This window comes from Mustela nigripes, chromosome 1 (genome assembly GCF_022355385.1).
Source record: "Mustela nigripes isolate SB6536 chromosome 1, MUSNIG.SB6536, whole genome shotgun sequence".
Lineage (NCBI taxonomy): Eukaryota > Metazoa > Chordata > Mammalia > Carnivora > Mustelidae > Mustela > Mustela nigripes.
The window spans coordinates 41,805,874-41,832,995 of record NC_081557.1 but is presented as its reverse complement, the minus strand read 5'-3'; the positions used below and the strand labels follow the sequence as shown (position 1 = coordinate 41,832,995).

Here is a 27,122-nt window from a genome sequence, read left to right as displayed (position 1 = left end):
TTTTAAAAAGAGTTTATTTGAGAGAAAGAGATCATACGTGCATACAAGTTGGGGAGGGGCAGAGGGAGAAGAAGACTCCTCACTGAGCATGGAGCTTGATGCAGGGCTGGATCCCAGAACCCTGAGATCATGACCTGAGCCAAAGTCAGATGCTTACTGAGCCACCCAGGCACCCCTAATTTTTTAGATTTAGAATAAATGGACAAAACAAGACAAAATCTTTTGAGGTGGAATGGTAGTACCATCTAAGTAGTAGTGGAATTATAATTCTAAATTGTGATAAACATTGTCATAGCTAAAGAATGTTTCCTGTTGGCTCTTTAATCTTACTATTTCAATATTAAAATATTAATACTTAAAAGTTTCTATCATCTGTAAAATTTATTTATTTGAAATGTCATTTAGGCAATGGCTTTAACTACATATTAAGGCTCATTCAATAATTCTTCCCCTTCTGAAACCTGTCTTATTTGTTTGAACTAAATAAATATGTCCCTTTCTAGAAAAATATTCTCTTAGGCACTGCTGACCTACCATAAAAGATTGTTCTCATGTACTGTTAAATCTTTAAATAACTACCACATGCCAACCACTTCACACAATTGATACTGTGTAGCAAGTACTATCATCACATGTTTTTTGAAAAACCAAGCTCAGAGAGGTTCACTAATATGACCAAAGACATATACCCAATAAGAGACAGCTGAAGAGGGGCACCTGGGTGGCTCAGTGGGTTAAAGCCTCTGCCTTCGGCTCAGGTCATGATCCCAGGGTCCTGGGAACGAGTCCTGCATTGGGCTCTCTGCTGAGCAGGGAGCCTGCTTTCCCTTCTTGCTCTCTATGCCTACTTGTGATCTCTGTCTGTCAAATAAATAAATAAAATCTTTTCTTTTCTTTTCTTTTTTTTTTTTTAAAGAGAGATTGCTGAAGGACTAGTAGCAATGGAAGAAATGAGGACTTCAAAGCCTTGTGTTCAGAGGACTCTATGAGAGAAACATTGATGCAATTAGGCTGTGCCTTGGCTCCCTAACCTTCCAGGGGCCCTGACACAGAGACTTTGTCAGACAAGCACACAGAGGGGAAGATTTCACTTTATTGTTACATCAATCTCACAAATAAACCCAACACAGCCAGAAACACTGAGCAGGTAGAAGTGCCAATGTAGAGGACTGGCAACAGAAGGAGGAAAGAATCCAGTTCATCTCCTCCATGTTTTCAGCCTGGAAAGATATTTCTATTACACAAAAGTCAGGGCAGCTGACACAATAAGTGATCCGTTCTACAGACACTTTAGCTAAGGAATAGAAAATCTTACCAGGTGGGGTCTGTGCAAGGCAAGGAAATAGAAAAGTCAGAAAACATTTTTTCCTCATATAACTCTGGCACAGATATACCAAATAACAAAAACAATATTTTTCAAACTTCCTGTATTTGTGATGGATATCTAATAAGGAATGAGAGGGGTACTAGTTCTATAGGCTTACTTCCTGCTACTGGCCGTCTTCAGAACACAGTGTGGCTAGACACTTTCTTCCCCAATCCTGAGTCAGAGATGCCAGAGATAATTTTCTAGGATTCTGGGAAGAACTAACCTTACCTTTTCACCTTGCCAGCCCCTGAAAGGTAGATCAGGTACTCCCTCATGAATATCAAGGAGATATGGACTATCAGAACAATCAACTTGGCAGCATTTAAAGATTAATGAAGCTCAAGATTTCCCATAGCTGTCTTTAGACATTTTTAGGTACCTCTGTCAAGCCTGGGGTTTAAAGTACAATTATTTGTCTAGTGAATTCAAATGATCTGACTTCTGAGAGTGAGATTATGATACCATAAGCTCAGATCACCCCAACTGTTTCTATTCCAAAATTGGAAATTCAGTGACGGATTCTCAGAAGCCAAAAAGATCACTAAAGTTCATCTAATCATTCCTATGATGCCACAGAATCCTGAATTCAAAGGGCAGAATTAGTCACATCTTTCCAACACCTAAGAATTCCTGGCTGTACCTCATCTACATGGAATCCAAATAAGGATAAGCCAGACCCAGGAACTTCCAACATGCCTTACTTGTGGCCAAGAGTCAAGGCTTGGAGTAGAATTTTCAACCTCAGGAGGAAGGGGTGAAGTATTTCAACTCAGCCTTAGGATAAGGAGCCAAATTGGTGCCATGATAGGTAAAGTAGGAGAGTGGAGAGGCCTCAGTGGAAAGGCATAGACCCCCCCCCCCACTGCCCTGCTCAGGGTGAATTTGGAGGGGGCATTGAAGACTGATAAGGTGCGATCACCCCTGCTAAAGTTTAGATATGACCTTCCCTGCTGTGGCTGTGCTTAGTTTTCCATCTTGCTTCCTCTATAAAGACTGATAAGAGGGTTTGGGGGTGACACAGGCTGCAGTATGGCTGCCTAGTTGTTCAAATGGGAGTCATTAAGTTTCTAGCCTTTAGGGAGCTTCTATAAGTCTAAAAACATTCAGAGTTCCAAAGAGTTGTTTGATAGAGGTGGGAGCTGAACACTTGACAAGATTGTTGGTGGGATCTGGCAATTCAAAATTCAAAGTGGGATCCATTAAATGCTCGGAAACTACTGCTATGAACCAAGCGCAGGCTTGGAAATCTCATAAGAAGATATTCACAGCTGATTATTTTTCTGACTTCTCCATGTACTTCTATTACCAAATTGAAGGGGAGATTTCATTACAGGTATCTGTGTGCCTAAACTGACACCCCCCCCAAAAAGCTTTGAGACACTCCTGTGATCTCCAACATTTTGAGAAGGGTCGAAAGACATTGCACAGCAGGAAAAAGTTGTCCTTAACACTGTCAGCTCTTGCCCTGCCTCTTTTCTTGAAGCAGAACAAGGCAGAAGAGTTTCCAACCTTCAGCTCCCTGTCTGGAAATTTCATTCCTGACCTCCAGCCCGGAAAGCTTTCCATAGGTAGGACTTCCCACCAACTGATTCTACTCAGTACTTCCTTCTATTCTGGATCTGCTTGGATTTTTTTCATCTCCTTTCCCTATTCCTGATCTTAGCTACTTGAGTCTGTGGCAGACAAATAACAGACTGGGCAGAAATACTGACCAGATCTTGGGGGTAAAAATGTTTAATAATGATCCCCAGATTATTTACCAAAGCCTTCAATTCCATCTCATAAAGTGATTAATGTTCTTCTGGCTGTGGTTCCTTCTCCTCCCGTCCAAGAAGTTCAGGTAAGAGGTCATCCCACTCATTTTTGCACCCTCAGGTTTTAGGCACCAAAATAAGGTCCTAAATGCGACAATTTGGGGCAGAGAATTTTAGCAGACTTAGCACATGGGAGGAAGGGCTACCCAAAACCTCCTGGCATCCATCTCCAAAGCAGATCCTTCCCCTACCTTGCCTTTTTAAAATCTTACCTCTTCATCCTCCTTCAAGGCCTGAACACAAAAGAAGCAGCATGGGAGAATGAACATAGCCTTGGCTTGTCAAGTCTGAGTTCTATGTTCCTCTGCCATTGACTTAGTATAACAGTTTACTTAATTCATTTGCCTCTCTGGACCTATAAATGAAAAATTGGACTAGATGATCTCTCTGGGCTCTTTCAGATAAACTTATTCTTGAGAAATCACGAATGAATTAGAAGAAATTCTAATTCTGAGACATAGGTATCCTGCACCTCTTTGAAACAGCTGGAGATAAAGGTCAGGTTCCTGTTTATTATACATTTTAACTATAGGAAAAGAAGCAAGTGTATCTATGGAGAAAGAGAACCTGGCAGCTCCTATACTAATAAAAGCAAATTCCTGAAAGAAGCAGAGATGTAGGCCACAAGTGAGACCTGGCAGTGTCAAAAGGTCTATAAATTAAGTGACCAGAGGAGTAAAAAACAATGGCTATAACCAGATAAGATCTCTAAGCACGGACTACAATCTAAAGAAGTCTGGGTGGGAAGGAGCCCCTGGAGCTTCTATTAGAGGAAAGGACTTGGTCCACAGCAAGTTGCTACTGCATTTGGTTCAAACCCAATTTTCTCAATCTGTCAACCTGGTATGTGTGCACACGTGCAGACATGCTGCAGTCTGTAGTTATGCTTCTGAAGTGCTGAAATGAGAAAGAAATAGAAGAAATGATACCAAATTCAAAGAAGTTAGGTTGAAGGCAAGTACACTTTTAGTTTAAAAGCTACTTATTTTCCCCACCACTCTGTGCAGTACCATCACTACTTATTCTGGAATGTGGGCTAGAGAGTTATTTAGGATGGTGAACTCTAGGGGTTGGGGATGGGTGTACTTGTGATAATATTGAAGGACAAAGGCAAGACACAATCCAATATCCTGTGTGAGAGCCCCTCCACTTAATGATAAATGGATTTTACTTGACCTGACCCATTTGGGCACTTACTTGTCTTCATTCAAGGAAACGGTCTCCACAAAAGGGATTTCTTCCTTGTCTGTCTTCCCCATGATCAGCCGGTGCTTATCCAAATTTATGATGCACTAAAAACAAGGGAGAATCACTGGTAACTGTCAGTGATCCCAAGGCCAATGGTCCATGTAAGAGGACCCCTGCTTCAGAAAGTAAGATTCAAAGGGAAAGTAGAATCAATCCTACCTTAAGGGATCGGAGAGTCTGAAGACCAAGGGACAAGTTTTTCTCACTGTCCTCTAAAAAAAAAATTAAGATCCAACTATTGCTATGCTGGGTTAGAAGTCAGCCTTATCACCGTTGGATTCCATCTCATCTTCCTTCCTTCTTTCCACTCATCCATCCATCCATCCATCCATCCATCCAATAAACACCTGTTAAGCATCTATTATATTAAGTAATTTTCCTAGATCATTATAGTTAAAAGGTAATAGAGCCAAGATTCAAACCTAGGTCTTTTAAACTCTAAAGGACAAAGGCCTTTAGATAAAATTCAGGAATCTTAAGTAGTCTGAAGTAGAGTACATAAGGGTAGTCAACAAGTTAAGGCGAAGGAGTAAGGGGATCTAGCCCTCTACCTCCAACTAGGTCAGAGAAAGCTCTCAGGAGCCACTTTCACTGGCACACAAAAACATTTCTTGCTCCTTACATTTTTTTTTTATCCTGAATTACACACTCTTTTTTCTTAGTGATTCCAAACATTTTTAGAAGAAGTTAATATTTACAAGCATGAGATTTTAATGAGGATTTGGTGGAAGTAGGAAGGGCGTTTACAATAGGAGTCCATAGGTCCAGTTCTCAATTCTACTCACCAACCACAGCTGCTGCACAGTCCAGACGGAGGGAGCCCAGTGTGATCACCAGGTGCTCAATCTGGCCCACTACTTTCAGATGTCGGGGTAGAGAAAGCTTCTCTCCTTCATGCTTGTGAGATCTGACATGCTCCTTGAGTCTGCACCAGAGAGGGAGATATCGGAATCCCCTTGGCAGAGGTTTCTGATGGAATTGGACAATGTATACAATACCACCCCACCCACACTGTTGGACTTTTCCAGGGATTTCCTGGGATTAATTTACCAAAAAGTGTGCTAGGCAGCCTATACTTCTTGCTTCAGAACTTTGTCCTACATATGCCAGGGGATACAAAAAACAAAAGATTCAGCTCCTATTCTCAAAAAGCTATGTCACTATCTGTACTGGTGAAAAACGACAGTTGATACACTCAGAAAATCCTATTCTGAATCTTAACATCCCCACCTATATGCAAGGCAATTTAGTTAACATGTCCTGTTACCCACTGCGGGTAAAAGATGTCAGAAAGGGCAGGAGTTTGTCCTAATTTTAGAAGATGCTTTTTGTTCAGCATCTAATTTTCTCTTTGCCTTCTCTATTTCAGTTTATCCTCCTCAGTTAGTCCTCAGATATAAAATTAGTGGAAGCTGGTACTTATCTGGTAAGTGCACTGATATTGATATTGATACCAGCAAGGAGTATCATGGGGAAGGTCTTGATTAACTTAACTTGTCTCTGCAGGGGAGGAAGGAAAGGAACAGCACCCAGGTTTCACACAGTTATATAAGCAGATTGGAACAGCAAGCACCCAAGATATCATGGGTTGGTGGATAAAAACTTAATTATGGACTTTCTGTGCCAATACTTCTGCTTTACTCCATTTCCTCTCTTTTGGTGTTATAGCTCATCCAAAAGAAAAATAATTGCAGTTTTACAGATGGTTATTAATTCCTCTGGAACCATGGCAGACTGCTGCCTAATTATGCACCAGGACATTATTAGTCTTCCTGGAACCATCATGTTGCACTATATCTCATCTCTTCACCACATAAAAAAGCTCAGGATTCTTCCCACAAGAGCACTTGTGTCCTGGACTTCTCCTGCAAGCCTAAATAGCAATGTACAAAACCCACAGAGCCAGCCTCAAAGAGTCACAGTGGTGGTGAGGGGTGAGGACAGGGTAGAAACAAAAGGGAACAGATCAGGTAACAGAGGTCACTAATTATAAAAATCCAGCTTTGTTCAAGTCCTACCTAAGAGTAGTATGAGCATCTTGAAAGCAGCTTAGAATGAACCATTATATCTATTATAGAGATTGTTTCAATACAGAGATTAAGCTAGGGAATGATCTGTTGTTCTTAGGGCTAGAAAAGTGGAAAAGGACATTGGGTTGATCTTTACAATTCTGGGCTAGACCTTAGGGTCCAGCTAGTACTTAGGAGGGAAGAGAAGGAAGAAGACATAAAAGAACCAATTGACTGAAAGGGAGGAAAGATATAAAATGGCTTTCTCTGACTAAAAGAGGAAGAACCCAATTCTAGCTGTTACAGAACCAAAGACATTCAATATATGAGGTATCTGCCTCAAAGGCAATCCCCAGCAGGGACAGCAGTAAGACTTGCTTTTACATGTTCTTTACAGAGAGGAAAGGTTCTAAGAAACTATTAATCACACCTACGATGGTTTAGGCCCAGCAGCAATAGCAGTCCTATTCTAAGATCTGAATGACGCTTCCTCTGACAGGCAGTGTGACCTCCAGAAGAACCCTGAGTAAGCTAAGACCAACCACATCCCTGCTTTTACTCATCTGGGTTATACCAACAGGACTGCTCCTTCTAATCTGTAGTCTTTGCAGGGCATATATCAGGACCAAGGCATGGCTAACAATGAGCCAAGGATCTCACAGAGCCCAAAGGTCTTTGCTCAGAAATTAATAGGTGGGAGTTAATGGAAAATCTGATGCTTTCCTGGCTTGCTGATTTCTCCCAGGTGCCTGAGAATCCAGCTTATATCTGAACTCTGCATAGTTTTCTTGGAACCTTGGTAGAGATCCTCACTATCTCTAACTTCAAAATAGATTCAGGCAAAGAGTGCATTAGCACCTGACTCCCACCCAGCACAAGTGGTTACTTACCCCAGTCTATCTACACAGGCTGAAGAGATGAGATTATATTGACAACCTGTGTCAACCAAGGCTTTCACATCTTTTCCAGCACACTGTGAAAAAGGAACATACTGCTCAGCAGGAGCCAGAGAAGCAAAAGGGAAGGGTGTAAGCTGCAGATGTCACATGAAAGCAGGGCTGGAGGGCATCTCACAATTACCCGTTGGTAATGTCTCAGCTTTAACCACTGCTGAGTCTCCTTTTAGGAGCCTTTTCCCACTGAACCTAGAGCTGACAGAGGATCCCAAAGGACTTTCTGTATTTAATTCTATATACCAAGCAGCTCTTAATCGTGTGTGTACACGTGCATGTGTGTGTCACACATCCTTTGCAAATCTAAAGAAAGTTTGGTCCTTTTTCCCATAAAGATGCACACACATAAAAATATTCCATACACTTCCTGTAAAACTCACTCATGAATTCTGTATACTTTGGAGGAGGGGGTACCACTATGGGAATCACAATGGGCCCACAACCTACTCTCCAGAAAACACTGGAAAAACTATTCTCAGAACATTACCTGGCAAGAAACCAAAATCATGTCATCATCGTCAGACTTCTTTAGTCCCTCAGACTTCGTCTGATTCAGTTTGTTGGTCTTGGAGGCCCAAGGGACACGACTACTTCGAAGTTTAGACAGGTTGGTTTCCATGAGGCGCCTCTGCAGAATGTTATGAGGTTGCTTGAGGAATAGAAAGCAGAATATTCTTAGTGACAAGTCATTTCCCCATTTTCCCATTGTCCTCCAGGTGCCACAGAAATAATAAAGAAGCCTCACATAACTGAGCTCTACCTTTGCTTCTTATTTATTTTTCCTTCAAGCAGAGACTTCATTGGTAGTTTCAGTGCAGGTACTATAAATCAGTTTGTAATAGGCCACCTTGAATGAATCAAAGAGTAAGGTGGAACACTGGAAAATGTGGCTAGAGCCAATGAATATTCTATGGTTAAAGAGAATTGAGGGACCCCTGGGATTTGGATTACCGAAGCCTGCTGTATTTCCTCCTCTTGCAAGGGCATTTCAGGAGAAAACTGAATATGTGGAATAAATGTATCCTCCCAGGTAACTTATAGAAGAGGCAGTTCACTCTCACAGGCCAAAGAAACCTACCCAGTACTGGCTGTCAGAAGCTCTGCCTACTTCCATCTCAAGACTTACTTGAAGACTTGCAGTCTCTTCTTTTGGACCTAGTCTTCATATTACTTGGTGGCCTGACTCTCCTGTGGGCTGAGTAACCCATGAGGTGGTTGGGGTGGGAAGATAGGAATTCATATCCGCTGAGCAATCCTCCCAGGAGACACACTTTGGAACTTGGCAGAACCCACAGGAATAATCCTTACTAACATCTTCTGGACCTCAAGAAGTATAATGAAACTGTTGCCATATTCTTGATATCCATTCTCTCTCTGTACAATGGGTCAAAAAGTGGGAGTCTAAAAGGGGCAGATACCAAGAAACAGGAGACTTAATTAGACTTTATATCTATGTCAAGATACATAATAAGATGCAGAATGAGGAATGTGAATTCAAGTCTGCTCTCTGACAGAACTAAGAGAATTCACAGAGCAGCTATATGCATGTTCTGCTCTTTCTACCCAAAGTGGCCTCTAGAAAATATAAGTTACTTCATGATAAGGACTTATTTGACCTGAGGAATATCTATACACAAGCATCTGATTCTCAGTTTGCAATAATATTTAAAATCTCTCAAAGGAAAGATTCCAAATTTCTATGTAACACATACCAGATGCCTCTCAATTTTAGGGGGAAGAAAATCACTCTTAGAAGCTCAGAGCCTAGAATTTTCCCAGGAAAGGGGGCAGAACTGGATAAGGTCTCCATTATCTACCACCTTACAATTTCTGAGGAAGAATGGAGTCAGAGCCATGACTCACTGTAACCCTGGTGAGGCGAAGAAATGGATTCCCAAAATACACAGATTCTTGGCAAAGCAGATTCTAAATTAGTATCCTTGGGAAAAGGAGAGAGAGAGGCACTTAAGAGAAAATGAGAGCTTCTTAACTTGATAAGGAGCTAGAAGAAGTGCTAACTCTGTCAGATTTCTTTGGAGAATGATTTGCTCCTCAAAAGAAACAAATTCTTCATTCTTATCTCTCTCACTAATAAGGCTGGATTCCTAGCTCAAGTCATATTAAAGCAGGGTGTTTGCTTCTGTCAAGTCCACGCTCAGCAGAAACAACTGAATTTGTACAACCGTAAGCTGAACTTGTAGAACTGAAGATTAGAAAGGACTTCAAAGGCCAATAAATGAAAGCCCTCACTGAAAATTTGGGGCTTCCCTTCCACATCAGTCTTGCTGAACACAGCTTTACTTCTCTACTCCTAATCTTCCAAAGGAGTCTAATCATCATTGGACAGATGAGGCAAATGAGGAAAAATCTGAAATTATTTTCCTTGAAGTCATCTGTCTTCTAAATTTTCCTCCTTCCTCCTCAGGTTATAAAAGATACTCAAAGTTCTCATATACTGGGGAGAAAACACATAACCTCAGACTCTGCCTCCTCAGCTCCTCTAATTACACCCTTGTCTTAAATGGTCATCTTTTAAAGAAGCCAAACATTTCCTGATATCCTTCACTGAAATTACTTCTGATCCTACAACATCAATAAAAATCTCCTAATTTCCAGATCTGGTAGATATTTTTCAGTCTTCATTTTCCTTAACTTCTCTAAGGCATTTGACCCTGATGACAACTCCTGCATTTGTTCTTTTCTTTAGTAATAAAAAAAAGTATCAAAAATAATATGTTCAGCGAAAAAAATTCAAGATTCACTGAAGTATATAAAATCAAAAGGGAAGGCCTCCCAACCTCTCAACCTTTTCTCGGTCCCACTCCCTACAAATAACCACCCTTAAATTTAGAAGTATGGGGCACCTGTCTGCCTTCAGCACAGATCATGATCTCTGGGTACTGGGATTGAGGCCTGTGGGTTCACTGCTCAGTTGGGACCCTGTTTCTCCCTCTCACATTCCTCCTGCTTGTGTTCCCTCTCTCCCTGTCTGTCTCTCTCTCTCTGTCAAATAAATACATTAAGTAAATAAATGAATAAATAAATAAAAATTTAGAAGTATATCCTTCCAAAACTTTTTGTACATTTACAAATATATACAAAATAGGATTATACTATAACACTGTTCTAAAATTTTCTATTTTAGTTTAATATATGAAAGACATTTTTTCTATGTCAGTACATATAATTCTCCTTGTTCATTTTCATAACTAAAAGTATTGATAGTTCAGGAGTTGAAAATTCACAGCTGATAAACCCATATGAAAATCAGGAATATTTTTCTGTGGTCATTTTATTATGCTGACATGTGTAACTGCACATTTACCTCTGCCCCCAACCAAAATTTCACTAAAATCAAAATCAAGGAGTAAGAAAGGCCTAAACATACAAGAGCAAAAAGAAAAAAAAGAAAGAAAACAAAAACAAAAAGGAGAAACAAAAACAGACAAAATTTTGGAATCTGAGAAGCAAAAAGGAAAGTGAAAACTGATCTAAGAGTAAAGAAAGGTAAGCGCTTCACACCATTCTACTTCACACAATGCTAGAGTGGCGAAGATTGCCAATTGTTTGCCAAAATCTGTGTTCTCCTATTCTTACTGTATAAATACCTAAATTTTGTTTTCCAGCCTTCTTTGCAGTTAGGCATGGCCAGAAGACTGAGTTCTAGCAAAGAGAATGTGAGGCGAAGTGACATATACCACTTCTAGACTTGACCCATAAAAGTGTTCTGTGAACACTCCTCCATTCTTTTCCTCTTCTGACTGGTTAGAATGAGATGACCCTAGGGGTAACCTCCTTGGAGGTCACATGTTGGAGACAGAAGAGCCACTGTCAGCCTAGGTTCCTAAGTGACTACATGGAAAAGGGCTCTCTTGCTGACCTATTAGTACTGTTACTTAAGAAAAATGAACTATCATGTTTGAGCTATTATATATTTTGGGGTTTAGCTGTAAAAGCGGTTTTCCTATTCAAACTAAAACTCTGAAAAGGCTGAGGAGTTAGGGTTATTAGAACTTCTACTGTTAGAGGGTGGGAAATAGATCAGTATAAAGTCTGCATAAAATTCCTACTTGACCCAGACAACCAGGAAGTATGCCAAAAGTTTATTCTTTTTGAAATAGTAACTCAGAAAACTCTAGTTGGTTAATAGTTTGTCTAAGCTTAGCAATTATGTACTGTCAGATTTCTAGAACGCTAAGGGTGAGGATAGAGTGCTATACTAAGCTAGAGCTGAAGGATATGGGTTTAAGGATTGAAAAAATCCTTCATATAATCCTTTCATATAATGAAAGAAAAAAGATCCACAATAATATCTCACATCACTATGAATTTTTGAAATATTATGAGTGACACAGATTCCAAAAGATTCTAAGGAAAAAAAGATGATCCAAATACAAAATATTAGGAAACAGAGTGGCATAGGACAATTCAACGGTATTAATGAAATCTAGAAGACAATGGAATACTACTTTTTAAAAAATCTGACAGAACATAATTTCTTAACCTAGCCAAACTATAGATCAAGACTCAGGAAAATTAATTCCCAATCATTCTCAAGAAGCTACTGAAAGAAATGAGGGGAACCAATGAACAAAGAAAAAATCATAGGGTTCAAGAATAAAGGACCCAACAGAAAAGAGAAGCACAGGACATTCTGAGAATGGCCCTGAAGGAAAAATCTAGGATATAGGATGTGTAGCAGGCCTTGAGAGCAACCAATACGAAATGAAAATTGGAGGATGGAGGGCTCAAGGAAGGATGTCTCCAAGAAAAAAGAGACGGATCTGCTACATCATCTACAGTTTTAAGGTTCCTGGAGATTTAAATTTTACATAGAAAATAACTAGGCAATTATTAATTTTTAGAAAAAGAAATACTTGCATGGGAAAGGAAATATATAGTACATCATTTGAGCCAGCTGTGAATAATATGAATATAGTCATAATAACATAAGCAGTAAATGCTGATTGGACCCCAAACAGCTATTTAACAGAATATCGGTATAATAGAAGAGAGGACATGATAAAGAGGTTAAGAGAATTAAACCCTTACCTATTATAATAGAAAATCAATAGATAATGGTAAAATGAATAGGTCAAGAAATAGTAGTACCACCATTTACCTAGATGTATGGAGATACCTAGCACAAGGAACAGTCAAAATTTTTTTAAAGTTTTAAATTATAGACATACTTTTTAAAAAAAAAAGATTTTATTTATTTATTTGACAGACAGAGATCACAAGTAGGCAGAGAGGCAGGCAGAGAGAGAGAGAGAGGAGGAAGCAGCCTCCCCACCGAGCAAAGAGCCCCATGCGGGGCTCAATTCCAAGACCCTGGGACCATGACCTGAGCTGAAGGCAGAGGCCTTAACCCACTGAGCCACCCACACACCCCTAGACATACATTTTTTATAAAAATAACTATTAAGTGAAAAAATACATCCCACATCTTAGGAAAGTGTTCAGTCACAAGAAAAACGAACTTACAATGACTTAAATGGAGGTGTATTTTTTCTCACATAACAAGAAGTCTGGAGGTAGGCAAATGTTAGCAATAATTCAGCAGTTTAACAGTTTCAGGGCTACTGTCTCTGTACTCTTGGATATCCCCTCATGATCATATGACGGGTGCCCCAGCTCCAGGTATTACATCCACATGTAGGAGGAAGGAGGAAGGGACTACATGCCATCTATCCCTTTTATCAAGAGAGCAAAAGCTTTCTCAGAAATCCCCTCAATATTTTCCCTAAATCTTTCTTGGTCAGAATTCTCATGGCCAGTCTTAACTAAAAGGGGGTTGGGAGAGAATCCAGCTTTTCTAATCTCTATAGAGGAATCAGGCAGATAGAAAAGGTCTGAGAATGGGCTATGATTTAGCTATCCCAGTTATCAGCCAAATCATGCAAAGACCAAAGTGTGTGTGTGTGTGTGTGTGTGTGTGTGTGTGTGTACATACAATGTAACTTAGGCAGATATAATGCCAGCTCACCCTTATAACCACCTTGGCACATATTTTCTTTCATCTGCCTTACTTTGTGCATTTTATTTTATTTTCAAGTATTTATCTTCTAGTTACTTAACACATACAGTAAAATTGGTTTCAGGTGTAGAATTTCATGATTCATCACTCACATATAAAACACCCAGTGTTCATTGCAATATGTATCTTCCTTAATACCCATCACCAATTCAGCCCACTACTTTCTGCATTTTAAGACAGCACATTATTGGGCCATCTGGGTGGCTCAGTGGGTTAAGCCTCTGCCTTCGGTTCAGGTCATGATCTCAGGGTGCTGGGATTGAGCCCCGCATCAGGCTCTCTGCTCAGCAGGGAGCCTGCTTCCACCTCTCTCTCTGCCTACTTGTGATCTCTGTCTGTCAAATAAATAAATAAAATCTTTTAAAAAATACAGCACATTCTTTGCAGACATTTGAGTTTGTGGTACAAATACACCTCAATTTAATTACTTAAATATTTTTTTTAAGATTTATTTATTTGACAGACAGAGATCACAAGCAGGCAGAGAGGCAGGAAGAGAGAGAGAGGAGGAAACAGGCTCCCTGCTAAGCAGAAAGCCCGATGCGGGGCTCGATCCCAGGACCCTGGGATAATGACCTGGCCCGAAGGGAGAGGCTTTAACCCACTGAGCCACCCAGACGCCCCTAATTACTCAACTATTAATGGACATTTAGATTGTTTCCACATGTCTATCACTAGAAACAATACTATAGTAAAACTCAACATTCCATTTTATTGACACTCTCCTCACTGGCTTCTAAAAATCACCTTTCTGTCTATTCTCCATCTCTTTTACCAGTTCCTCTGCCTCTGCTCATTTCTTAAATCATCACTCTGTCTCTGGTCCTTTTCTCATTGTACATATCCTTTCAAGGCAACCTTACCTACTTTCATTGCATATGAAATGATGATTTTATGATGATGATTATCTCATGCCCAGACCTCACTTTTGAGTTTCAGATGCACAGATCGAACTGCCACTTTGAATTTTCCACTTAGACATTCCATGTACTTTCAAACTTAACTTGTCCCACTGATCTTTGCCACAAAACCTGCACTTTCTCCCTTATTCCCAATCTTGGTGAATGAAACTCTGCCTCTTTAACACCTTTTATTTCTCTATCCATTTCTACCATTACTGCTAATTCAAGCAATCTTCTAAAAAATTACTTTTATGGTCTCCTTACCCTACAGTTGTTCTCTTGTCAGCTATATTGAACACAAAATCTTCAATTTAACATTTAAGATCTTCCACTAACTTGCCACTCATCTTCCTTCCCAACTTACCTCTATTTCTCCATGAAATCTTTCTACTTTTTTTTTTTTTTTTTTTTTTTTTAGGATTTTATTTATTTGACAGGGAGAGGGCGAGCACAAGCAGGGTGAAAGGCAGAGGCAGAACCAGGCTCCCTGGTGAGCAGGGAGCCTGAAGACTTTCTACTTTCAGAAAAATGACCAGTTGTCACATACTACCCTGGGCAAATCGCTAATCTTGCTAGGCATTACTTTTCTCAGGCCTTGCTTTCTTCATCAGTAATAAAATAAGTTTGAACTCCAAAGTCCTGTTCACTTCTAACACTCTGGATTATTCCCTTTCCACCAACTTGTAAAATGGCACCACCATACACCCAACCATTCTTTTCTTTTCTTTTTTTAAAATTAAGATCCTATTTGTCAGAGAGAGAGAGCAAGCACAAGCAGGGGGAGCAGCATCCCAGGGAGAGGATTGGCATCTCAACACCCATCCATTCTTGATTCTTTTCTTTCCCTAACACTCCCTCCCAAAGTACTATTGTTGCTTCCTCTAAAACATATCTAGAATTGATCTACTTCTCCCCATCTTTACCTCAAGTCTGATAAAAGCCACCATCATCTTTTTTCTTGCATACTTACAGAAAAGTTTCAAAGTTTGTTAGATCTTAAAAATGCAATGTATGGATACCTGGGCGGCACAGTTGGTTAAGTGTCTGTCTTCTGCTCAGGTCATGAACCCAGGGTCCCAGGATTGTGCCCCGCAGGTCAAGGAGCTTGTTTCTCCCTTTCCTGCCCCCTACTTGTGCTCTCTCTCAAATAAATGAGTAAAATCTTTTAAAAAAATGCAATGTAACTTTAGTTGTCCTCATCCTCTAAGTTTTATTTTAAATAATGCAATTTAAAAAAAAAATTTGAGGTACTGGGGCGCCTGGGTGGTTCAGTGTCTAAAAGCCTCTGCCTTCGGCTCAGGTCATGATCCCAGGGTCCTGGGATTGAGCTTCGCATCAGGCTCTCTGCTCTACAGGGAGCCTGCTTCCCCCCCCTCTCTCTGCCTGCCTCTCTGCCTACTTGTGATCTCTGTCTGTCAAATAAATAAACAAAATCTTAAAAAATTGTTTGAGGTGTAATTACATTATACATATATTATATTAGTTACAGGTATATGACATAATGATTTCATGTTTATATATACTGTAAAATGTTTACCACAATAAGTCTAGTTAATATCCATAACCACATATAGTTACAATCTTTTTCTTTTCTTATAATGAGGACTTTTAGATCTACCCTCCTACCAAATTTCAAATATGCTGTACACTATAACTACAGTCATCATGCTGTGCATGATAGCCCCATGGCTTATCTTTTTTATAACTAGAAGTTTTTACAATTTGACCACCTTCATCCATTTCACCCACATGCCCTCCAGCAACCACCAATCTATTCTCTGTATCTATGAGCTTGGTTGTTGTTTTGTTTTTCAGATTCCACATATAAATGAGATCATACAGTATTTGTCTTTCTCTGTCTGACCTATTTCACTTAGCATAATGTCCTCATGGGCATCCATGTTGTCAAAAGTGGCAAGATTTGATTTTTTTTTTTAAAGATTTTATTTATTTGACAGAGAGAGAGAGGGCAGTAGGCTCCCTGCTGAGCAGAGAGCCTGATGCGGGGCTCGATTCCAGGATCCTGAGATCACGACCCAAGCCGAAGGCATCAGCTTAACCCACTGAGCCACCCAGACACCCCAAGATTTGATTCATGGCTAAATATTTTATACAACACACACAGACACAGACACACACACACACACACCCCACATTTTCTTTGTCCATTCATCCACAGATGGATACCTAGGTTGCCTCCATATATATATATTTCTTGACTCATCATTTCTTATCTGAACTGCAAAAAACTCCTAACTCGTTTTCTTCTTCTTTTCACTCTTCTTCCAACTCATTCTCTACATAGCAACCAGGGTGAGTTTTTAAAAATATAAGTTAGAGGGGCGCCTGGGTGGCTCAGTGGGTTAAGCCGCTGCCTTTGGCTCAGGTCATGATCTCAGGGTCCTGGAATCGAGTCCCGCATCGGGCTCTGTGCTCAGCAGGGAGCCTGCTTCCTCCTCTCTCTCTCTCTGCCTGCTTCTCTGCCTACTTGTGATCTCTCTCTGTCGAATAAATAAATAAAATCTTTAAAAATATATATATATATATGTTAGATAATACATTCCCTTACTCAAAACTCCTCAATGGCCACTTACTGTTCTTTGAACAAAATTCAAACTTCTTACCATGGTCCATATGGTTCTGCATCATCTGATCCCTGTCCATTTCTCCAGCCTCTATCTATATACCATATACTTGCCACACTCCCTTTGTTCATCCACACCTCCTTGCTCAAAAACTTTCTCATTCCAGTGCTTTTGCACTTGCTATTCCCTCTGAAATGTTCTCCCACTAACACTTCAAATAGTTAGCTTGCTCTCATCAGCTCAAATGTCACTTCATCAAAGATATCCTTCTTGCCTATACTATTTAAAGTGGGTACCCCACCACTTTAGTTATTAACATATCCCACTGTTTCTTTTGTAACGATTATAAATTATTTTGCTTATTTACCTGTTTACTATTTTACTCCCCCACTAGATTGTTAATTCCACAAGGGCAGGGACCTTAACTGTCTTGATCACATCTGTATCCTTAGCTCTTGATACAGTACCGAACAAACAAATCTCTACTCTTTACTTCTTCAAAAATCCTTTATTGATTAACATCATCTAGTTCTTTCTTTCAGAATCCCTATACTTACTCATTATACAATTTGTACTACCTACTTTCCCACACCTTGACTATTGCTTTGTAAATTTACTTAAGTAGTTTATGTTTATTGAAATATCAGCTTTCTAAGAACTGTCTTCTATTTTCCTCATGTCCTTCAAAATACACATTAGTAATTAGCTAGAAGGGTACTATAGGTATTCTGGTAACCTTTTGGACATAATTCGCAAGTCATCCTCCTGACATGGATCTTGCTTTATGCTTTACCTCAACAAGGTAACTACTAACCCAAGCAGTTCCTGGTTCTCTACTGTTCCTGAAATGTGGCTGCTAAACTTTAACCAGGGCTTAGGCATCTAAACTTTAGCAGTAAGCACAAATGTGCCGCCTTCATTATCATCAGGAGTTTCTGAAGGAAATGGGCTCTGTGGGCAGTACTGTATTCTGGGTAGAAAGAGCTGAGGTTCCTCAATCTGGCACCCAATATGCTTAAATATCTCTACTAATCAGGCTGTAGCGTGGGAAGAAAAGTGAGGTGAGAGGAAGTAGATTATACTGCAAGAATGCCACAAAATCATGATTTGAGCAAGAACTTCTAAGGCCGCTTTCTCAATCCCTTTACCTATTTGCACTGAACCCAGACAGAATCAAACAAATGGAGTTTTGTGATCCACAGAATAGACCAGACTGGAAAACAGGGGAAATGACACAAGTCTACCTTCTTTGTAGCATTTACTCCCAGAGGAGAAACCCAACCTTTCTACCCACCAATAGAACCACAGCTAGAACTACTTAGAACTAGGGGTTAGCAAATATGGTCCACAAGCCAAAGCCAGCTTGATGCCCATTTTTATAAATAAAGGTTTACTGAAGAAAAACCAACCCCACTCATTTACTGTCTATGGCTGCTATTGCACTATGATAGCAGAGCTGAGTAGTTGAAACAGAGACAGTTTGCACTGAAAAGCTGAAAATAGTCACTCTCTGGTCCTTTACAGAAAAAGTTTGCCAACCCTTGCTTAGAGTAGTGTTTAAAATATGTGCTTTACAGAATTAGACCTATAAATACAGAGAACAAATTGATGGTTGCCAGAGGGGATGGGGTGGGAGGGGTGAGCAAAATGGGTGAAGAAGTGAGAGATATGGCCTTCCAGTTGTGGAATGAATTATGTCATGGGAAGAAAAGGCAAAAAAAAAATGATATTGTAATAGCGTTGTATAGTGAGAGATGGTAGCTACACTTGTGGTGAGCAAAGCATAACCTATAGAGAAGCTGAATCACTATGTTGTACATCTGATACCAATGTAAAAATAGTGTCATCTATTTTCAAATAAAAAATTAAAATTAAATCAAAAAAAATAAAAAATAAACTGTTGAGAGAAAACTCCACCAACCTCAAAATCTATACCTGCTAAATTATCCTTCAAAAGTGAAGAAATAAAGGCTGTCTCAGAAAAACAAAAATTGAAGAAATTTGTTGCTAGTGATTTGCCTTCCAAGAAATATTAGAGAAGAAAATGATATAAGTCAGAAAACTGAATCTCAATAAAGACAGCAAGACCACTGTAAAATCAATAAGTGAAGCTAAAATAAAACCTTCCTTCTTATTATTCTTTTTTTTTTTAAGATTTTATTTATTTATTTTACAGAGAGAAATCACAGTAGGAGAGAGGAAGGGAAGAGATCACAGAGAGAGGAAGGGAAGCAGGCCCCCTGCTGAGCAGAGAGCCCGATGTGGGACTCGATCCCAGGACCCTGAGATCATGACCTGAGCCGAAGGCAGCGGCTTAACCCACTGAGCCACCCAGGCGCCCCCCTTCTTATTATTCTTAATTAATGTAACAGATAACAGTGTTTTCAAAATATTAACAGCAATAATATATTTGATTACATATGGATCTACTCATCTTAGTGATGCTCAAGACAAGCTTCATATGTAAGTTCCCTTTGCTTATTAAACTTGTCAACTATCAATAAATTGAAATAAATTAAGAAAAGTAACAAAATAAAATACATGCTTTAGAGTCAGACAAAGTTGAGTTCAAGTCAGTAAAAACTTTGTAGGGTATCTATAAGGATTAAATGAGATATCCATATGGAGTACTTAACACTGTGTCAGGTACACAGTAAGCACTCAAATGTTGCTAAGTATATGTCTCTGTGTGTGTGTGTGTATTTAAAACTCTCACAGTCACCCTAAAATTGAAACTGATTACCATTCACCTTTTTTTTTTCTTAAAAGGACATGAAATCATCCTATTCCATTTTAGTCCTTATTTAAAGTTTGTAGATAAACATGTATTCCTAGCTGACTCTCATTTCAAGTCTAATATATATGTCTATCAGGTCTTAGAAATCTAAAAGAGGCACAGTATCTGTGCCTTCTCTTCTTCTCTCATACAACATGTGACCCATTCTACCCCCTGGAAACACAGACAGGTTTTCTCTGGGTTTACAGTTGCTCAAAAACACGTGAGGCTGTATCTAAAGCAGGCTGTCATACTGCGCTAGACCTTCTGTGTGACCCACAGATATGTTATTTCAAAGAGAAGGGCCTTATTCCTGATTGTTTTCTGCTTTGTGGATTGGTCTGAGACAGTGGTTTCTCAGGTGCCCATGGTGGACTGCATTTTTGTTAGGAAGTGTTCACACATAGGCAGGGATTGAACCAGATAAACTGTTAAGTTCTTACTCTGAGGTTCTACAGGGCACACTCTTGCAATAGCCTCCTCTCTGTAACATCTCATAGTTGGCTGACTCACCATGAAATGATGAACCTGTAATCAAATGCTGATCTCCATCACTATTGTACCATTGGGTTAGAGTAATCACTTATTTCTCTGAGCTCCTCTAATGCTTATTGACTGTAAGACCTGGCAACTAGCATAAACTTCCTGGTGGTATTATCTATTTTCTTGTGGACCAGTCTACTCAACAGCTACACTGGCTTAAGAGATACTCCAAACTCAACTCATTCAAAAATCAAATTCCTGATTCTTATTCCTTATCCCTAATCTGCTCTTCCTGTAGTCTTACCCATTTCAGTAAATGGCAACTTTATTGTTCCAATTGTTAGATCAAAAACCTTAAGGTCATTTCTGATTACTCTTTCTTTTTTTTTTTTTTTTAAGATTTTATTTGACAGACAGAGACAAGTAGACAGAGAGGCAGGCAGAGAGAGAGGGAAGCAGGCTCCCTGCTGAGCAGAGAGCCCGATGCAGGGCTCGATCCCAGGACCCTGGGATCATGACCCGAGTCGAAGGCAGAGACTCAACCCACTGAGCCACCCAGGTACCCCCTGATTACTCTTTCTTTCAGATCCTTAATCTAATCTGTCAACTAAACTTATCAGCCTACCTTCAAAATATATCCAGGGCTTTTCCCATCCCTTTCACCACCGTCATACTGCTCTGAGCCACCTTCACCTGTCAACTGGATTACCATATAACAGCCTCCTAACCAGTCTCCTTGCTTCTACTCTTGCCCCTCTTCAGCCTAATCCACACAGTAGTCTGAATAATCTTTTTATAAAATAGGTCATGTCATGTTACCCCTCTGCACAAAGTCTTCTATTGGTTTCCCAAAATGGATTAAAAGCCAATATCTATATAATGACCTATAAAGCCCTGAGTGGTCTGGCCTCCCACTACTCCTCTGATATTATCTCTTATCACCCTCCATTTGCTCACTCTGCCCTGGCCACAGTGACCTTACAGTTTTTCAATCACATCAGTTCACTGACACTTCAGGCCCCTGCGCTTTCTGTTCCTTCTGTCTAAAACATTCTTTCCCAAGATATTTTGCTCTCTGACTTCCTTCAGTATCTCCTAAAATGTAATCTTATCAGAGAAGCCTTCCCTGACTACATTTATGAAGTAAGTTTGCACTCCACCTTACTCTGGCATTGTACTCTCTATTCTCCTTATCCTGGTTCATCTTCTCCACAGCACTTATTGCTACTTGTTATATTACATATTTACTTGTTTTTATTTTCTGCCTTCTCCTCTCACAACAATACAAGTTCCATTAGGACAGAAACTCCACTTTGGTTCGCTATTGTATCTTTTTTCTTTTTTAGGATTTTATTTATTTATTTGACAGAGAGAGAGAGAACACAAGTAGGCAGAGTGGCAGGGAGAGGGAGAAGCAGCCTCTCCGTCGAGCAGTGAGTCCGACAGAGGGCTCGATCCCAGGACCCCAGGATCATGACCTGAGCAGAAGACAGATGCTTAACTGACTGAACCATCCAGGTGCCCCATGTTCACGATCATATCTTTAATGCTTAGAGTACTGACCAACATGTAATAAGCATTCAATAAATATTTGTGAAATAAATGAATGAATCTATCCTGTCCTTCCCCCTAATCTATATAAACTTCTCATAGAAAGAAACTTTACTATCTTCTTTGTGGTCTGAGCACCTAGCACTGTATCCTGAACACAGTTAAGTGTTCAAATAATGTTTCCTATAATTAGGACACAATCATGGCTCTGGAAATCTTCAGTTTGCACCAGATCCTGGTATTATATTGGTATTTCATGCTTCTCTTCTAAAGCTCCAAAGTTCTCTGATTCAAAACCTGTGGTATTATAGATGACTTGTGGCATTCTGATCAGGTAGATCAGATACTCAGAGTACAGAGCTAGTTATTTCATGGTCAGTTTGCTTTGCTGTGTTCCATAATCCTTGCTCTAGCATCCATTCCTAATTCTAGTGAGTATTCTAAAGCATTTGGCGATAAGCACAATCAATCATAGATAGGAAAGAAAAATGCTCTCTCTATTCCTGGACAACTAAGGATGTGGCCTGATGGTCAGTAATATTATCATACAGGGAAAACATCATGAGAGGACTGGTTTGTTTTTTGTTTTGCTTTTTGTTTTTGGGGGGACAGGACTATTTTTTTTGCATTTTTTTTACACATACAAATATTTATTATTATGAGCTTATTTTAAAAGTATCGTCTGCTACTATTGAGAGATACAACTACAATAAAAAAACAAAACAAAAAACCCCACTATATTTTTCAGCAAAAATATTCTGGACTTGGTTCATTCTCAAAAAGTCTAAAATAACTTAGTCTCATAGTGAAGTAATGTTATGTTATTTGTGTATAAGTACTATTTACTTTTTTTTTAATTTTTAAAAATTTTTTATAAACATACAATGTATTATTATCTCCAGGGGTATAGGTCTATGAATCACCAGGTTTACACACTTCACAGCACTCACCATAGCACATGCCCTCCCCAATGTCCATAACCCCACCCCCCTCTCCGGAGTCCCCTCCCAGCAGCAACCCTCAGTTTGTTTTGTGAGATTAAGAGTCACTTATGTTTTGTCTTCCTCCGATTCCATCTTGTTTCATTAATTCTTTTCCTACCCCCCAAACCCCCCATGTTGCATCTCCACTTCCTCATATCAGGGAGATCATAGGATAGTTGTCTTTCTCGATTAACTTATTTCACTAAGCATAATACCCTCTAGTACCACAGGACTATTTTTTTTAATATCAAAAATACCATTTTTCATTTTCGTAAAACTTTTTCAGTAATACTGTTTGATATTTATTAGGTAGAGCTGAAACCAAGAAGTGAGGCTCTCATGTTGCTGGTGGAATATAAATTGACCAATTCTATAGGAAAGCAGTTTGGCAATGTTTCCAAAGTGATGAGACTGTTTTTAAAAATCAAAATCCCGGGTGCCTGGGTGGCTCAGTGGGTTAAGCCGCTGCCTTCGGCTCAGGTCATGATCTCAGGGTCCTGGGATGGAGTCCCGCATCGGGCTTTCTGCTCAGCGGGGAGCCTGCTTCCTCCTCTCTCTCTCTGCCTACTTGTAATCTCTCTCTGTCAAATAAATAAATAAATAAAATCTAAAAAAAAAAAAAAATCAAAATCCCTACCTCAATAAAAAGAACATTTATGAAACTGATAGCTAAGACAAAAGAAATTACAAGAACCAAAACTCCAAGAGGGGAGATTTTTTCCCCCAGCTTCATCAACTTTTAAAAACAATAATAAATCACATAAAATATTACTCATATCTCTGAATTTGGTTCTTAATCTAATACAGAAAAAAAGCCATCACAAAATGGAAGGATAAGCAAAGTAAGATCAGACATAAGAAATCAGACATAAGAAATAGGATTAATATCCACACTAGACTTTGTAGTAGCCAACTACACACAAACAGGAATAGGACAAATGTACTCCCCTGGGGCCAACAGAAGACCACATCTGATTGCCTATGGGTGCTTTCTGCTAATCCAAACAAAAAGTTGGAGGCTGGTATCAAATAGTGAATGTTACAGAAACAGCATGGTAAAGGTAGATAATTCATAAAACCCAGGAGTATAATTCTAATATAGGTCACTAGTGTGAGGAAAACAACCCAGTCTTCTCCACTGGCACAAACCCCAGAGTCAATTAAAACTAATTTGTCCTCTATTTCTGTACCATCAGCAACAATGAATACCTAATTTGTCCTTTCACCCTATCTCCCTCTGGTGCCATCCGTTCCTTTTTCCCTCTTCTGTTAGTTTGCACTACAGACGTATTCGATCAGTTTTGGCACCCTCAGAATTTCACTTCGGTAAGAGGAAATTGAGTCAACATTGGTCTGTATTACCAGATGTATCCATGAAGTAAAGCGACCTGGTCCTTATAAGGTTATTTCTTAGATTGTACTGAGGCAGCAACATCAGTTCTAAGAGAGCTTAATCATGTCACCACACCTCAGTACTCACACCTTTCCTTTCCCTACCTCAATCTGCCTTGGTTTCTGTGACCTGTTCTAGCTCTTCTGTGCAATAATTTGCACATTAAGGGTGTGAGAACAGTGAGAAAGGGATATCAAGTCCATGGCAATGGTGGGGATGGAGGTGGGGAGGGAAAGTGTGAACCCCAATTCAGCGTCTCACAGTAAACCGCTGTGCGTCAGACCTATGGCAATAACTTGCTTAAGGATGCTTCCTCATTCCAGCCTACTGCCTGTTTTATATTATCAGCTCCTGTGTGGCTCAACTGACACAGACTGGAGTCAGAAGAGCAGATGGAACTCTTCCTACACAGGATGAAGTAATATAAGGAATGCTAAGCAGAAGGATAGAGTGGTAATTCCTCAGGGCCAGGGAACTCTGAAAGCCCAAGACAACCAAACGTCAACCATTTCTTAAATCCAGTCTATGGGGAAGAAAAACGTTCCACACTTTACTTCTTTTCCTAAATACTCCCTCTTTATTCATTCCCAAGGCTTCTAGGAACTAGATTATTTTGGTCTGAAGATAGGAAGACTTAGATCTGGTTTGCTAAATGAAACGAGACTACTTTAAATTGAAAGAAGGGAAAAAAGAGAGTTCTCTTTTCTAGGAATGTATTTCAGTCACTCACCACTCTGAGTTAGCATAAATTAGATTGACTATCCTGTGGCTTTAGCAGGAAAACTACCTCTGGGGGGAGCGGGGGAAGTGGGAACAGAGCAAAATAACTGGGTAGCCAACCCCTGCCCAAAAATAACTAAAATTGGGTGCCTGGGTGGCTCAATAGATTAAGTAGCTGCTTTGGGCTCGGGTCAGGATCCCAGGGTCCTCAGATTGAGTCCTGCATCTGTCTCCTTGCTCAGTAGGGAGCCTGCTTCTCTCTCTCCCTCTGCCTGCTGCTCCCCCTGCTTGTGCTCTCTCTCTCTTTCTTAAATAAATAAATAAAATCTTATAAAAACTAAACAAAACAAAAATAACTAAAATTATTTTTTTATCAAAATGGGGGAGGGCAAATCTAATATTAGTATCTGTCATTAGAGATATTTTTTAAAAAAGGAAGTAGATTCAGAAGTTCTTCATCGTCATCTGGGGTTTTAAATGGCAATTTCAGTGAACCAGGTGACACCATTCCTCCTTCCCTGCCAAATTAAATATTCCAAAATCTCAAAAAATACTGAAAAAATTGTACAGAGCACCTACCTCATTTGAACGACATTTAACTAATGCTTCACAAGTTATTGCCCAGATGCAAAAAGTGACTGTGAAATTCAAGAAAACTACAAGACTCCAGATAGGGGCACCTGGGTGGCTCAGGTGGTTAATCAGCTGTCTCTTAATTTCAGCTCAGGTCATGATCTCGGGGTCCTGGAATGGAGCCTGTGTTGGGCTCCATAATTAGCAGGGAATCCTCTCTTTCTGTCTCTCTCTGTCCTTCCTCCCTGCTCTTGTGAGCTCTCTTTCTCTCATATAAATAAATCTTTAAAAAAGGAAAAGAGGGGTGCCTGGGTGGCTCAGTGGGTTAAAGCCTCTGCCATCAGCTCAGGTCATGATCCCAGGTCCTAGGATCAAGCCCAGCTCAGGTCATGATCCCAGGTCATAGGATCAAGCCCCGAGTCAGGCTCTCTGCTCAGCGGGGAGCCTGCCTCTCTGCCTACTTGTGATCTCTGTCAGTTAATAAATAAAATCTTAAAAAAAAAAAAAAGGAAAAGAAAAGAAAACTTCTGATAAAACCACAAAACTAAACATATATTTGCCCCAGTACCACTACGGTGACTAAAGGATGAGTCAAATATGGTTCTTCAGTGACCCTGGACCACCCACCCTCCCCTGTAGAGGACAACATGGTCTTTGAACCCAGACCTCCAGTCCTAGAGTTCCTCCTTCTTAGGGCAAAGAAAGACCCTGCCAGAAAAAAAGCTTGCACCAGCTCCAGCTCCAGACGTTAACTGGTCAGTGAGATGGAGCAGCTGGTTTCCTTTATTCACTCTTTGTGGGTAGGGGAAGAGATGAGATTGCCGAAGAGATGTTTGGGGTTCAAGAAACCTCCTTCACATTCGACCCCTTTTCCCCCCACTCCCACCCCAGGATGGAAGTTTAAGGCAGATAAGCCCAAAATCAAACGGAAAAATTGATTTTGCATAGGGAGAAAAGGATTTAACAAAATCATCTGGGTATGGTGACTGCCAAGAGACCACCCCCTCTCCCCATTCCCACTTCTATCTCTCCTTCCCAAACCCATTAGGAATCACCTCTGTCTGGGTCACTGGACCAAGCAGCCCGGCCAAGCGAGGCTCAATCAGGAAATCAGATTCGGTACTACAAGTAAAAATAACGGGAAAGAAAGGCGACTACAGGGCCAGACGGCAGGGCAGGGTCTCCTACTCGAGAGGAGAGAAGCACGAAGGGAAGAGGCAGAGCGGAAGGCAGCGCAAGCTGGTAAAGCTACGACGGAATCCCGAGGGAAAGCGAAGCAGGGAGATGCTGGATGGAGAGGAATTCGGAACAGCAATAGCAACAGAGAGGACAGCGCCAGGAGGGGGCGGGAGCGGGGGCCTGGCCGGTGACTCAGTGAAAGCGGCCAAGGGCGGGCCCCGGGAGAGGCACAGCGCGAAGGTGACCGGCCGCCGCGCGCGGGCATCCCGAGGCGGGCACGGCCGCGGGGGCTCACCGTGTCCTTGGACGAGCCCAGCTTCTTGAGACCGTCCAAGGGCAGCAGGTCGGCGGAGTCCTTATGAATGAACTGCACGGCCTGTTTCATCCGGCGCTGCTGCCGCAGCGACGCCGCCTCCCGCTTGTCCGTCTCCTTGCGGCCGCCCTCGCTGAGGAGCCCTGAGTAAAACATCGCTGAGGCGCCCGCGGCCCAGCGTCCCCGGTTGCTCCGCGCTCACCCGCTACCCTCAGCCTTGAGCTCCTCCAG

General features: G+C 40.5%; 1 protein-coding gene across 1 annotated transcript; it reads right to left on the bottom strand.

Annotated features, from left to right (window-relative positions):
* Positions 1-1,073: 1,073 nt before the first annotated feature.
* Positions 1,074-27,122, bottom strand: NRIP3 (nuclear receptor interacting protein 3). The gene is made up of 7 exons (XM_059408684.1): positions 26,874-27,122; positions 7,881-8,042; positions 7,331-7,413; positions 5,217-5,356; positions 4,591-4,643; positions 4,381-4,475; positions 1,074-4,080 (listed from the first exon to the last, which is right to left on the bottom strand). The coding sequence occupies exons 1-7, from the start codon at positions 27,045-27,047 to the stop codon at positions 4,065-4,067; spliced, it is 723 nt and encodes a 240-aa protein (XP_059264667.1). The 5' UTR covers positions 27,048-27,122; the 3' UTR covers positions 1,074-4,064.